This window comes from Hemitrygon akajei, chromosome 6, assembly GCF_048418815.1.
Source record: "Hemitrygon akajei chromosome 6, sHemAka1.3, whole genome shotgun sequence".
Taxonomy (NCBI): domain Eukaryota; kingdom Metazoa; phylum Chordata; class Chondrichthyes; order Myliobatiformes; family Dasyatidae; genus Hemitrygon; species Hemitrygon akajei.
The window spans coordinates 13,671,272-13,685,987 of NC_133129.1; the positions used below are offsets into that span (position 1 = coordinate 13,671,272).

General features: G+C 45.6%; 1 protein-coding gene across 1 annotated transcript in view; it reads right to left on the minus strand.

The window, feature by feature from the left end:
* LOC140728870 (G protein-coupled receptor kinase 5-like) overlaps positions 1–14,716 on the minus strand; it is a 169,695-nt gene that overhangs the window by 5,309 nt on the left and 149,670 nt on the right. Inside the window, exons 10-14 of the mRNA XM_073047913.1 lie at positions 13,032–13,069; positions 12,025–12,114; positions 8,689–8,897; positions 4,977–5,114; positions 706–843 (exon numbers count right to left, since the gene is read on the minus strand). Of these exons, the coding sequence (XP_072904014.1) occupies positions 706–843; positions 4,977–5,114; positions 8,689–8,897; positions 12,025–12,114; positions 13,032–13,069 (613 nt within the window). The remainder of the gene's footprint in view (positions 1–705; positions 844–4,976; positions 5,115–8,688; positions 8,898–12,024; positions 12,115–13,031; positions 13,070–14,716) is intronic.

The window sequence follows — 14,716 nt, forward strand, 5'->3', positions numbered from 1 at the left end:
ACACAGAATGGCGGGTGCACTGTTGGGCTGGTGGTAGAGGCAGATACATTAGGGACATTTAAGAGATTCTCAGAGAGGCAAATGGATGAATGAGAAACGAAGGGTTATGGACTGTGCCCTCCAAGAGGACCACAACCTTGTTGTGGTTTGGAGACTCATGTGCTTCAATTACCTGGAAAGCTGTAACTGGAAGTCAGGGCTTTATGCCTTGGCTCTTGGTGGGGTCACCTATGCCAAACAGGTCAAAGGAGAGAGATCAGACCAAGAGTGGTCCACTGGTTCAGCTCAGGGTTAACACCCCTGACTGGTCAAACAAAACTGTTACGGAAACAGCAATGAAGGATCCTTCAACATCTGTGTACAATGGTATTCCTGAGAATCCACCCGGGACTTGGCATGACTGACAGCAGTGAAAACTGAGGGGAAGCTACTGCCACGATGGAGGAAGCCCTGAATACCAACAAGAAGATGGCCAAAGACAGACAGAGATGCAGGATTTTCATCACTGCCCTAAACAGCAGCAGGCATAACAGGCAGTAAGTAAAGTAAGCATTGGTTGTGTAGGAGAAGGATTAAATTGATTGTGGATGAGGTTAAATCGAGGGGTGAAGGGCCTGTACTGTGCTGTACTGTTCTATGTTCAATAAACAACAATCTCAGATGATTTAAGTTAGCTGCCATGTATCTGCATGCAGTATAACTTACCTCATTTTGCCAAGGAATAGTGACACTGCCAGTGACAAACTTCGAGTAGAAGTCATCGTCTGTTGGATCCAGGTTCACCCCTTTGACTGTGGAGAACTGCTCGATGTCCAAGACGTCTTTGCAGTACACTGCTCTGGGCTGGAATGCAAACAAATAAAATTTCTACAAATCCTTTCAAGTAGGCAGCTTAGTATTTTCAAATGGGTCTTTTCGTTTTCTCTAGGAATGAACCAACAGAATTCCATGAGATCTGCACGATAAAGTAATGGTTAGCATAAGACTTTACAGCTACAGTGGATAGGGTTCAATTCCTGCCACTGTCTGTAAAGGAGTTTGTACTTTCTCCCCATTACAGCGTGGGTTCCTCCAGGTGCTCTGGTTTCCTCCCACATTCCAAAGACGTATGGGTGACCATGCTATGTTGGTGAACTTCCTAAGGTTGTCATAGCTGGGGTGGTAGTGGGCATAAGCTCCCACTACCTATAAAGTGCTCCAAAAGGTGTGTGTCACTAACAGCCTCTGACAACCAAGTCCAACTCTTGGCTTTCACATGTGGCTTAGCTACTAGCCCCGGCAGAAGTATTTCTACTGACAAGAGAAGGGGCAAAAGTGGATCATTGGAGCCTCAAAACCAGTTGCTTCAGGCAGGTTGGGCTTGTCAGCCGTGGACAGCAGCCCACCTAGGAGAAGGAAAACTCTGATTTTAAACCTCCGCTGCCTTGTGGCCATACCCACCCATGGGAAAGGTTTCAGGAGTAAACCCTGAGGAAGAAATCCTGAGCCGGGGTCCCTAAGGCAGTTTGACGTTGTTTACAACTTCACTCTGGCAACCTCTGCGACGACACTGGCAGAGGTTGGGCACTGATGGAACACTGGTGGGACCAAGCTGTATTGGCGTTTGCCCTTCCCTTGGACTACATCAGTGACGTGGAGAGGGAGAACCTGCTGTATGGACAACAGCGGGTTCTTCAAATCTTCCTGCCTAGGCTTGCACTCTGGAAAGGACACAGTCCACCAGAGGTCCAAACCCATCATCCCCTGGGATCGACGGCTGCCTACTGCTACTATGTTGGTGCCAGAAGCGTGGTGACACATCCGCAGACCGTGTTGGTAGTTGACACAAGCAACACATTTCACTGTACAGTATGTTTCGAAGTACACGTGAGAAATGAGCTCACCTTTATCACTGACATGGGTCATGAAACTTGATGTTTTGCAGCAATAGTACAGTGCAAGACATAAAAGTTACTGCAAGTCACAACAAATAAAATACAGTGGATTCCTCTTAATGGGAACTCACCAGGACCGCATATTTTGGCCAAATTAAGTGGTTGTCCCAATTAGCTGAAGTTTCATGGAAATAGTTAAAAAGGTATTTTAAAAAAGACAAACTGAATAATAAATTAGGTAGGCAAATGTAATAAAGAACAAGCTACAGACTACCAATACTACTGCAGTACTATAAAATTGTGTATTGGTTCCTAAGGAATTCATCTGCATTGGGTTCTTTAGACTGTTAATGAGCAAAATCAGTGCAGACAATGTACAGCCTTCATGCAATACTGTTGATGATGGCATCCTCTAAGTCTTCAGTTTCATTGCAACATTCAAGATGATTGTCGACACCTTCAAATTCTTCGTAGCTTCTAACATGAAGTAGAGAAAGAGTTTCATTTTCATTCCCAGCTGTTTCTGGCATCTGTTTCCGGGAGAATGCCATGGCAACCGGGTTACAAGCACTGAGCAGGAGTTCGTGGTGCAGAAGGGAAAGGGAGCGAGGGGGGGTAGGGGGAGAAGGGGGAAGGGGGAAGGGGAAAGGGGAAAGGGGAAAGGGGAAAGGGGAAAGGGGAAAGGGGAAAGGGGAAAGGGGAAAGGGGAAGGGGGAAGGGGGAAGGGAGAAGGGTACGGTAGTGATAGGGGACTCAATAATGAGGGGAACAGACAGGAGATTCTGTGGAGGTGAACGGGACACCCGGATGGTATGTTGCCTCCCAGGTGCCAGGGACAGGGATGTCTCAGAACGTGTCCGTGACATTTTGAAGAGGGAGGGGGAGCAGCCAGATACTTGGTATAAGGTACTAGGTAGAAAGCTGAGGAGCAGGACCTCCCGGGTATTAATTTCTAGATTGCTACCTGTGCCAATCACCAGTAAGGGTAGTAACAGGATGATTTGGCAGATAGATGAATGGCTGAGAAGCTGGTGCAGGGGGCAGGGCTTCAGGTTCTTGGATCATTGGGATCTCTTCTGGGGGAGGTATGACCTGTTCAAAAGCGACTGGTTGCACCTGAACCCGAGGGGGACCAATATTTCAGAAGGCCTTTGACAAGGTGCCACACATGAGGCTGCTTACCAAGTTAAGAGCCCACGATATTACAGGAATGTTACTAACATGGTTAGAACATTGGCTGATTGGTAGGAGGCAGCGAGTGGGAATAAAAGGATCCTTTTCTGGTTGGCTGCCAGTGACTAGTGGTGTTCCACAGGGGTCGGTGTTGGGACCACTTCTTTTTATGCTGTATGTAAATGATTTAGATGATGGAATAGATGGCTTTGTTGCCAAGTTTGCAGATGATACAAAGGTTGGTGGAGGGGCAGGTAGTGTTGAGGAAGCAGGTAGGGTGCAGAAGGACTTAGACAGATTAGGAGAATGGACAAGAAAGTGGCAAGTGAAATACAATGTTGGAAAATGCATGGTCATGCACTTTGGTAGTAGAAATAAATGTGCGGACTATTTTCTAAACGGAGAAAATCCAGGAATCTGAGATGCAGAGGGACTTTGGAGTCCTTGTTAGAGCATCCTAAAGGTTAACTTGCAGGTTGAGTCGGTGGTGAAGAAGGCAAATGCCATATAAGCATTCATTTCAAGAGGTCTAGAATACAAGAGCAAGGATATGATGTTGAGGCTTTATAAGGCACTGGTGAGGACTCATCTTGAGTATTGAGAACAGTTTTGGGCCCCTCATCTTACAAAAGATGTGCTGGCATTGGAGAGGGTCCAGAGGAGGTTCACAAGGATGATTCCAGGAATGAAAGGGTTATCATACGAGGAACGTTTGATGGCTTTGGGCCTGTACTTACTGGAATTCAGAAGGATGAGGGAGGATCTCATTGAAACCTTTCGAATGTTGAAAGGCCTAGACAGAGTAGATAGAAGGGCACCCTTTCAAAACAGAGATGTGGAGAAATTTCTTTATCCAAAGGGTGGTAAATCTGTGGAACTACATGCAGCTGTGGAGGCCAGGTCTTTGGGTGTATTTAAGGCAGAGGTTGATAGGTTCTTGATTGGACATGGCATCAGAGGTTACAGGGAGAAGGCCGGGGACTGGGGTTGGGGAGGAGATGGAAAAAAGGATCAGCCATGATTGAATGGCGGAGCAGACACGATGGGCCAGATGGTCTAATTCTGCTCCTTTGTCTTATGGTCGTATGGACTCACATTCAAGGACTCTTCATTTCATGTTCTCGATATTTATTACTTATTTATTAATACTATTGTTTCTTTTTTCTGCATTTTCACAATTTGTTGTCTTCTGTACTGAACACCCTGGTTGAGCAGTCTGTCATTGACTCTGTTACACTTACTATTCTATACATTTGGTGAGTATGCCCACAAGAAAATGAATCTTAGGATTGTATGGTGACATATATGTACTTAGATAATAAAATTTACTTTGCACTGTGAAATCAAATTAGCGAGGATGTGCAGGGGGCAGTCCGTAAGTGTCACCATACTTCTGGTGCCAACATAACAAGCCCACAACTCACTAACTTAACCTGTACGTCGTTGGAATGTGGGAGGAAACTGGAGCTCCCAGGGAAAACTCTCACTGTCACAGAAAGAACGTACAAACTTCTTATAAAGATAGATATAAAGAAAAGGATTACTTGGCACCTGTACATCAACACATGCAATGATTTATGCCATTTGTGTCAAATCAAATCCGTAAGGATTGTGCTGGGGGCAGCCCACAAGTGTCACCAAGATTCTAGCATTAACAAAGCATGTCCACAATTTACTAATGCTAACCCGTACACCTCTGGGATGTGGGAGGAAACCAGAGCGCCAGGAGGAAACGCGTAAAATCTCTTTATATACAGCAGTGGGACTCAAACTCCAATCTTAGAGCTGCGCTAATCACTATGCTACCGTTCTCTACAGCGTTAGAAGCTGAGGGGAGACCTAGGGTTAAATTAAATGAATTTTCAGATCAATGCAGCTTGATTGTTTCTCATAACCCAGGGTTCTCGTTTGCATCTTTCACACACTTACATCGGGAACAAAGGGAGGGTCCAACATGCTCGCTTCCAGTCTCTTGAAGTTGACGTTGCGAAAGATGGGATGTTGCTTCACTTCGGCTGCTCCTCCTCCCTGACAACCCAGTCGCTCCTTTGGATCTTTAGTCAGTAACTATAAAAGGCAACAGAACCACTTCAGTCAGTACAACCTGTACATTGATATTCTTAACAATGATATACAAAACTTGGGTTTGGCTGCACTTAGAGAGTATTATGGTCACCCTATACAGGATGTGGCATCTTTGGAGAGGGTGAAGATGAGGTTCACCAGGTTGTTGCCTGGATTAGAGAGGAGAGAGTTTATTAATTATTGTATTGCCCTGCACTGTTTTGTGCACTTTATGTAGTCCTGTGCAGGTCTGTAGTCTAGTGCAGTTTTTATGTTGTTTTACGTAGTCTAGTGTAGCCTTGTGCTGTCTCACATAGTCTAGTGTAGTTTTGTGTTGTTTCATGTAGCACCAGGGTCCTGGAGGAACGTTGTTTTGTTTTTACTGTGTACTGTAGTTTATGATCGAAATGACAATAAACGACTTGATGAGCTATTAAAAGAGGTTGGGTGAACGTTGTTTCCTCAGAAGCATCATAGGCTGAGGGGAGACCTGACAGAGGCACAGACAGGGTGGCAGAATCATTTTCCCAGGGTGGAATTGTCAAATACTTGAGGACATCAGAGAGGGAAAGTTTGAAGGTGATATGTGGGACAAAGAAGCAAATCCAGGTTATAGATAGGGTGTGTACCTTCTCCCTGATGGTAGCAATGAGAAGAGGGTACGTCTTGGGTGATGGGGGCCCTTAATAATGGATGCCGTGTTTTTGAGGCATTGTTCTTTGAAAATGTCCTGGATGCTGAGTAGGCTATGATGAAACCGACGGAGTTATATATAACATACATAAGTTACCTGTTGCAACTATATAAAGCTTAAGTTTGGGCACATTTGGAGCTTTGTATGCAATTCTGGTCACCCAGTTACAGGAAGGATGTGGAGGCTTTGATGGAAGGGTTCACCAAGATGCTGTCCGGAATAGAGAGTATGAGCTAGAAGGAAAGGCTAGATAAACTCAGGTTGTTTTCTCTGGAAATGTTTATGACTGGCAGGAGACTTGGTAGGTTTATAAAATTAAGAGAGGCACAGATAGAGTAAACAATTAGAATCCTTTTCTCCAGGATACAAATGTCAATTCCTAGAGGACATGGACTTGTGAGAGGGGGAGGAAGGTTTAAAAGAGGTGTGTGGGAAAAGAGTTATTTTTACGTATAGAAAGTGCTGGGTAATGGTGAAAGCAGATATGATAGTGATGTTAGTGATGATAGGGAAGAGGCTGTTAGACACTGAAAAATGCAGGGAATGGAGGGACGTGTCACATGCAGGCAGAAGAGATTCAGTTTAATTTGGCATCTAGTCATGCACTGGGATCATTGGCTGAACGGCCTGTTTTCTGTGGTACTGTTGTATGTTCTAACACATTACTAGATGCCTTGTGCAAGATGCATTATATTTAACCAAAATATTACACAAGACTGGAACATCATTTACTACCCATTTCCAATTACATGTAGTGAGAAGAGACTCATCTGTACTGTGCACGATGGGAAGTTGTTTTGACACTAGCTACATGCTAGACTCTCTTATTTATTTATTTAGCGATATGGTACTTTCAGCCCAACAATTCTGATTCGGGAATGGGGGAGGAACCCATGTGCTCACGGTTTCCATGAAGAAAGCACAAACTTTCTTGCAGGGGATGCTGGAATCGAACTCAAAGGCCTTAAGGTGTAACAGTGTCAGGCTAACTGCTCCCCTACTGTGGTTTCAAAGGAGGTTTGAGAACCCTACACACTAACGTGGATCTGGAGTCACTTTAGCTCAGAACAGTAGATTAATTTCCCCAAGAAATCACAGCTTTACGGTCTTCATTACTGAACCCAGCTTATTTAATTAATTTCCGAAGTGCCATGGCAGAATAGGAAACATTTCCGCATCATTAGTCAAAGTCTGTGAATTACATGCCCACCATTCAATAGGTTAACGAGGTACATTTAGTGTCAGAGAAATGTATACAACAAACATCCTGAAATTCTCTTTCTTTGCAAAACATCCACGAAAACAGAGGAGTGCCCCAAAGAATGAATGACAGTTGAACATTAGAACCCCAAAGCCCCCCCAGCTCACCCCTCCCACACACAAGCAGCAGCAAGTCAATGACTCCCCTCCACCCCCACCAGCAAAAAAGCATCAGGGCCCTCCACTGAGCACTCAAGCATGCAGCAAAGCATCAATAAAGACACAGCCTTGCAGTAGCCCAAAGACTGCACATTCACCTGGTATTCAACATACCACAGGCTGTCTCCCTATGAAGGGCAAAAGAGGTACCTTTGTTTCACAGCGAGAGGGGAGACATAACAGGAACAGCTCTTTTGCCTACTCTTTTCAGCTCTACTCTGGTGCCATTGCCCGAAGCAGAGATATTTCTTACTGGTTAAAAACCGTCCAATTTCAACTGATAAACACCACGTAAGCCTCCAGATCAACAGGCAAGATACCAAGAACAGCATACACAAAACTCTAGAGGAACTCATCAGGTCAGGTAGCATCTATGGAGAGGAATAAACCAGTCAATGATTCGGGACCCAGGGTCCCCAGGATCCACTCGCAGCTCAATGGGGCCAGACAGAATACAGGTCAGCATGGACTAGATGGGCAGAAGAGCCTGTTTCTGTGCTGTAGCGCTCTATGACTCCATGTGGTTAATGTGACCATTAAGACATTTAAATTCGGTTTTCTGTCAGCAGTTGAGGTACCAAATCCACAAGCCCCTATTTCCATCTGCATAGAACAAAGAACGTAATGATGCAGGAGCAAGTCAGGCAGCATCTATGGAAAGGAATAAATAGTCAATGATTCAGGACTCTTCAGCAGGACCTAGGGTTTGTGCCAATCTTTTAACCTACTCTATGTCAATCTAACTCTTCCTTCCTACATAAACCTCCATTTTTTTTAATCATCCATCTGCCTAATCCCTGACTTTCTTAAATGCCCCTAATGTATCTGCCTCTACCATCACCCCAGACATTCCACACATCCACCACTCTGTGAAAAAAAAACCCTACCTCTGATGCCCCCTCCCTATATTTTCTCTTAAAGTTATGCCCCTCATATCGGCCACATCCATTCTGGGTAAAAGTCTCAGGTTGTCTACCCCTCTCACCTTGCGCACTCATGTTTTCAGGAGTTCCTGGAGGGGAGAGTGTCAATGGGTTTAAAACACTAAGAATACCAGAGTGACTTTGAATTTCGTTTTAAGAGTTTATTAGCATGATATCATCGAGAGTCTGCAGCAGTCTCCACTGCCAGCAGAACTCTGATTTTTAGGTATATTTATACAGCAAGACAAACAACTTCACATAACTTTGTTTGGCTTCCCATGGTCAATACATGATCAATCACTTAAAAGACATGTCAATTATCCCTCAGCACGAGTCTAACAGTTCTTCCCTCTTCCTGTTATCAGGACTCATAATTTACCCCCAGGCGCTTATTTATTGGAGTTCTGCGCTTATCATCCAAAGTTATTCTCCACACACATCAGCAGTCTTAAGCCCAGCTGTTCCAGAATGGCCAAGTATCCCATCAGACCCCAGTTTTAACCATTTCTACCACATTCAAAGATGAGCCGGACTCGCTTACCATACTGCAGATGGAACGAGTCTCCGCCGAGAACTTCTCAGAATAATCTTCCCTATCCTCCTTCACTCGGCGGTCCACCTCCTCCCGCTTTACTTTCTCTTTGCGCTTTCGAAAAGGCGACTGGCCCTGAATCATCTCAAAGAGCAGGCAGCCGAGGCCCCACCAGTCGGGGCTGAAGGTGTAACGCTCATTGTTGATAACCTCTGGAGCTTGGGAGGCAAACACAGGAGCAGGATTACACACAGCGTAGAGAACTGAATCCCAGCACACAAACCGGTTCCGTTCTCAGACTACAGACAAAAGATTAGCTTTATTTGTCTTAACACAGAGTGACATTATTGTTTGAGTCAATGACCAGCACAGTCCAGTGGTATGCTGGGGGAAACCCATTGTCACCAAGATAACATGCCCACAACTTGCTAACCCACATGTCTTTGGAATATGGGCAGAAACCAGACCACCCAGAGGAAGCTCATGCAATCCTGCGGAGAACGTACAAACTCTTTAGACAACACCTGAAATTAACCCCAGATCTCTGGCACAGTAATAGTGATATACGACCTGTGTAAGATGAGAGGGGAAAGATTTAATAGGAACCTGAGAGGCAACCTTTTTCCACATAGACGGTAGTAACGAGTTGGAACAAACTGATAAAGGTTGAGACAGGTACAGTAACAACATTAAAAAGACTCTTGGACAGGTACAGTACACAGATAGGAAATGTTTAGAGCAGGGGTTCCCAACATCTTTATGCCGCGGACCCCAGGTTGGGAATGCCTGGTTTAGAGGTTTATGGGCCAAAACACAGATAAGTGGAACTAGCTTAGACAGGCATCTTGGCAGCAAGGACCAGTTGGGCAAAAAACCTGTTTCAATGTTGTATGACGAGCTGCATGTTGCCCTGAATTTTATCGACGAAGACAGAAAATTGAATCACGCAGTAATATTTGTTAGTTTAAAAAAAAAATACCCTTTCTGTACATCTTATACAATTGCCATATTCTTGCTCCACACATAACCTGCCTACATCTCTGCACACCTTATTTCAAAGTTCAAAGTAAACTTATAATCAAAGTACATTTATGCCACCATACGCAGCCCTGAGATTCTTTATTGTTTTGCAATCAGAGTTGAAGAGGGTCAGAATTTACATGCGGTGCCCAAGACGGGTCCGCTGAAATGATAACGCTAAGGAATTTAATGTTGCTGACCCTCGCCCTTGGGCAAGGTGTAGCACCAGCTTAGCCCCTGAATCAGGGTCACGTGAAGCCATGGGAGCAGGTGGTGGATGGTCATATGAGCAGCCGGTGCAGATCACAAGTCCTGTATGTGCAACCACTGATTCCAGGCTGGAAGACTCTCTCTGAAGAGTATTGATAACCGCTGGGGTCACTCATCTTGTAAAGTCACTGCCCAGAAGGCAGCAATGGCAAATCACTTCTGCAGAAAAATTTGCCAAGAACAATCACGGTCAGGGAAAGACCATAATCATCCACGTCATTCGACACGGCACATAATGATGATGATAATCCTCTCCACCTCTGACCCCTCGATGAGGACTGGCTCTTGGACCACTGGTTTCCTCCTCCTGAGGTCAAAAATCAGCTCCCTAGTCTTCCTGACTTAGAGGAGGGGTTGATGCCGTTTACTTGCCCATCTTGATTTTTACAACATTAGAAAATAAACCAGATGGAGTTAAATCATCTGTCACACAAAAATAACGTCTGTGGAATGAGGTACTGAACGTACAAGGTGCAAGGCTGTTCAGTGGATGAACATTTTAATGCGTGAAGTGACAGAGGTGTATTCTATACTAGCTCAGAGGAAAGGGTTAGATTTGTGGGCTGAAGGACCCATACTGTGATGTACTGTTCTATGTTCTAAACCGAAAGCACGGGGGATGTCAGAGAGAGTAGCAGTGTGGAACATGCAGCCGGGGTGGCAGTAGAGTCAGATGTGTTGGGGAATTTAAGTAAACCTTAGGTGATTGAAAAATGGAGGGCTATATGGAAGGGAAGGGTTAGATTGATCTTAGAGTAAGCTAAGAGTTTGGCACAATATTGTAGGATGAAGGACCAATCGTGTTCTGTTTTATGCTCTGCACCATCTTTCTGGAACACCAAGGCATTTGCCAAGCTGAAATCCTGATTCCCTAAAAGAGAATTCTGCAGATGCTGGAAATCTTGACCAATACAGATACACACAAAATGCTGGAGGAACTCAGCAAGTTAGGCAGCATCTACATAGGGGAATAAACAGCCGAAAATTCAGGTTGAGACCCTTGGCCCAAGTTGTCCAAGTCCTGACAAAGGGTCGTGTCAGTCCAACTCAGGCTGAAGAAGCACCACCTCATATTCCATTGGGTGGCCTCCCACCTGACACCATGAACATCAATTTCTCTAATTCAGGCTCCCCTCTTACCCCTTCTCTTCTCCTCACCTGCCCATCGCCTCCTTCTGGTACCAGTCATCCTTCCCTTTCTCCCATGGTCTACTGTCCTCTCCTATCAGATCCTTCTTCAGCCCATAACCTTCTCTACCCATCCCACCTCCCAGCTTCTCACTTCATCTCCACTCCCCATCTACCCACATTCCCACTCACTGGGCTTCACCTATCACCTGCCAGCTTGTACTCCTTCCCCTCTCCCACCTTCTTATTCTGGCTTTTCTCCCCTCTTCTCCGTTCCGATGAAGGGTCAACATCCCAAAACGCTGACTGTTTATTCCTGCGTATGCTGCCTGACCTGCTGAGTTCCTCCGGCATTTTGTGGACATCCCTATAAGCAGAACCTGCAACATTGAAACTCAAGCTTACAGCTATTAGCCAACAGCTTGTCATACAATCATCATCGTGCGCCATGTCGTATACCTGGGTGATCGTGGTCTTTGACCATGATTGTTCTTGGCAAATTTTTCTGCAGAAGTGGTTTGCCATTTCCTTCTTCTGGGCAGAGTCTTCATAAGACGGGTGACCCCAGCCATTATTAATACTCTTCAGGACACTGTCTGCCAGGTGTCAGTGGTTGCATAACCAGGACTTGTGATATGACCGTGCACCACCTATCCCAATGGCCTCACATGACCCTGATCGAGGAGGATAAGCCGGTGCTGCACCTTGCCCAAGGGTGACTTGCCAGGCTCGCGTCTCCACCCCACCACCCACGAGAAAGGATTTTCATGGGATGAGGGAGGCAGAGGGCAGGATAAGTAAATAGGAGTCAAAGAATGAGTTTTAGGACAGTGCAGGGAAGATGATTTTATTTAAGTTCACTTTGAGAAAACAGAGTTAGAGTTGCCTCATGTTCTTGGTGAGTAGGTTAGATATTTCTTCACTCACCCATGTAACCTACAGTCCCGACTCTTCCTCGAATTGTTTCACCTTCTGGGATCTGCATGGCTAAGCCCAGGTCTGAGATCCTGATGTGACCTGAGAATTAACAGCAAAGACAGTTCAGCAAGGAGAGTCTGTTCACCATTCATCAGCAGCCTGCACTTTAGTTAGCATAGCACTTTACAGCCTACGTGTTCAGGGTTCAATTCCCACCGCTGTCTGTAACAAGACACACCATCTATGCTACTTATGAGGTATCTCCTGTATGTCCGTGGTATTTCTGCTGCTGTAGCCCACCCACTTCAAGGCTCAACGTGTTGTGTGTTCAGAAATGCTCTACTGTACACAACGTTGTGATGTGTGGTTATTCGAGTTACTGTCGTTTTCTTCTCCATTTGGACCAGTCTGGCCCTTCTCCTCTGCCCTCTCCCATTAACAAGATGTTTTCCCTCACAGAACTGCCACTCACTGGATGTTGAATTTCTTTTTCGCACCATTCTCTCTCTGTAAATTCTATATCAGGGGCTCCCAACCTGGGGTCACGGACACCTTGCTTAATGGTATTGGTCCACGGCATAAAAAAAGGTTGGGAGCCCCTGCTCTAGAGTTGATTGAGTGTGAAAATCCCAGGAGATCAGCAGTTTCTGCGATACTCAAACCACCCCGTCTGGGTTCCAGTCAAAATCACTTGATCATTTCTTCCCCCATTCTGACGGTGGGTCTGACCAACTGAGCCTCGACCATGTCTGCAGGATTTTATGCACTAAGTTGCTGCCACATGATTGGCCAATTAGATATTTGCACTAACTAGTAGTGATCTAATAAAGTGGCCACTAAGTGTATAACCTTGGTTTTGGACCTTCCATAATAATCTTCACTGCAACATCTAAACCAGGGGTTCCCTACCGTTTTAATGCCATGGACCTCTACCATTAACCGAGGGGTCCGTGGACCCCGGGCTGGGAACCCCCACTCTAAACCTTGAACAAACAGACAACAAAAAGGGCTCTCACCGTGATCGTCCAGTAATATGTTCTCTGGCTTCAAATCTCTAGGTGAGGAGGAATGGGGAAGAAAAAAAATAAAGTCAGTCTCAGGTAACCGGGAGCATTGTGTACAAAGGGCCCAAAGCATCCCTACCACCCATCCCACAGCCTCTGACTCACTACCACCAGGAAGGAGGCACTGGAGCATCAGGACCAGGACTGCCAGACTGGGCAACAGCTTCTCGCTTCAGGCTGTGAGCTAACACCTTGCCATCACCGAATGCTTGTGCCGCACACTTCACAGGCATTTTGAATTACATTTTATTGAATTATTGATCTGTGTGCTGTGTGTGATATACGTACTGGGGGTGCACTGTGGTCAGGAGGAATGCTCTTTCGTTTGGTTGTATATAGGTACAAGATGATGAACTTGAACTTGAGGAACAAGCAAGGAGCTCTGATAAGAATGGAAAACAAATGAGATGGCAGATGCTGGAATCTGGAACAACCACCAGAATGCTGAAAGCACTCAGCCAGCCAAGCAGCATGTGTTGAAAGAGGCATCAGTTAACACTTTGGGTCGAAGATCCTTCGTTTGAACTGGAAAGAGAGAAAGCTAGATAGTCTAAGCAGCAGAGAGGTGTGGGAGGGAAATGGTCGGAGCAGAGGGAATGTCTATAATGGAGTGAAATGATGGACATCTGTTGGAAGGAAGATTAATGTCTGTGTAATGCCTTGCTAACATGGGGAAGTTTCAGTTTACCCTAAAATAGGCATGAACACATTGTGAAAACCAGGCTCTCTCTATGGATTATATCGATACTTCCCACTGCTTCAGGAAAGCAGCCTGCAAAACCAAAGACCCTCACACCTCCCCCCAGTCATCCTCTCTTCTCTCTGCTCCCACTGGGCAGAGGATGCCAAGACCCAACAGCACGTACTGTACCACCAGGCTCAAGGATAGTTGTGATCCTGCATTGCCAGGCTATTGAACGGTGGCCTAGTTTGATAAGATGGACCCTTAGCCTCTCAGTCTGCATCATCACGGCTTTGCATCTGATTATCCGCCTCTGCACTTCCCTTCTGACTCCACCTTGCATCGTTGTTGCCCTTTCCTTGGCCTACTTCGTGCACAGATGTGAAGAAATGATCTGTCAGATGGCACTGTGCATCAGTACATGTGACAATAATAAACCAGAGGGTATACGTTGAAGGTGAGGGAATAAATTGAAAGGAGATGTGCAGGGCAAGTTTTGTTTTTACACAGAGAGTGGTGGATGCCTGGAATACTCGGCCAAGTATGATAGAAGCTGCTGAGACAGGCGCATGAAAGTGCAGAGAACGTGGACGGATGTGTACATTGCGTAGGCAGGAGGGATTAGTTTGGTTTGGTTGGGCACTTCATTACTAATTAGTTTGGCACTACACTGGAAGCCAAAGGGCTTGTTCTGTACTGTACGGGTCTACCCAGGTCACCTCACAGAAAGATGGGTTAACAATTCCAGCAGCATGTTCACAGAACAACACGGGCAACAACAGCAAGACAAGCCCTGAAGTTCATTAGATTATGCAAGGCACAGATAAAGTAGACAACCCATCTACTTTTCCCCAGGACCAATATGTCTAATATCTGAGGGCATGCACTTAAGGTGAGGGGGTAAAATACAAAGGAGATGAGTGAGGCGAGTTTTGTTTTCACAGAGAGGGACGGG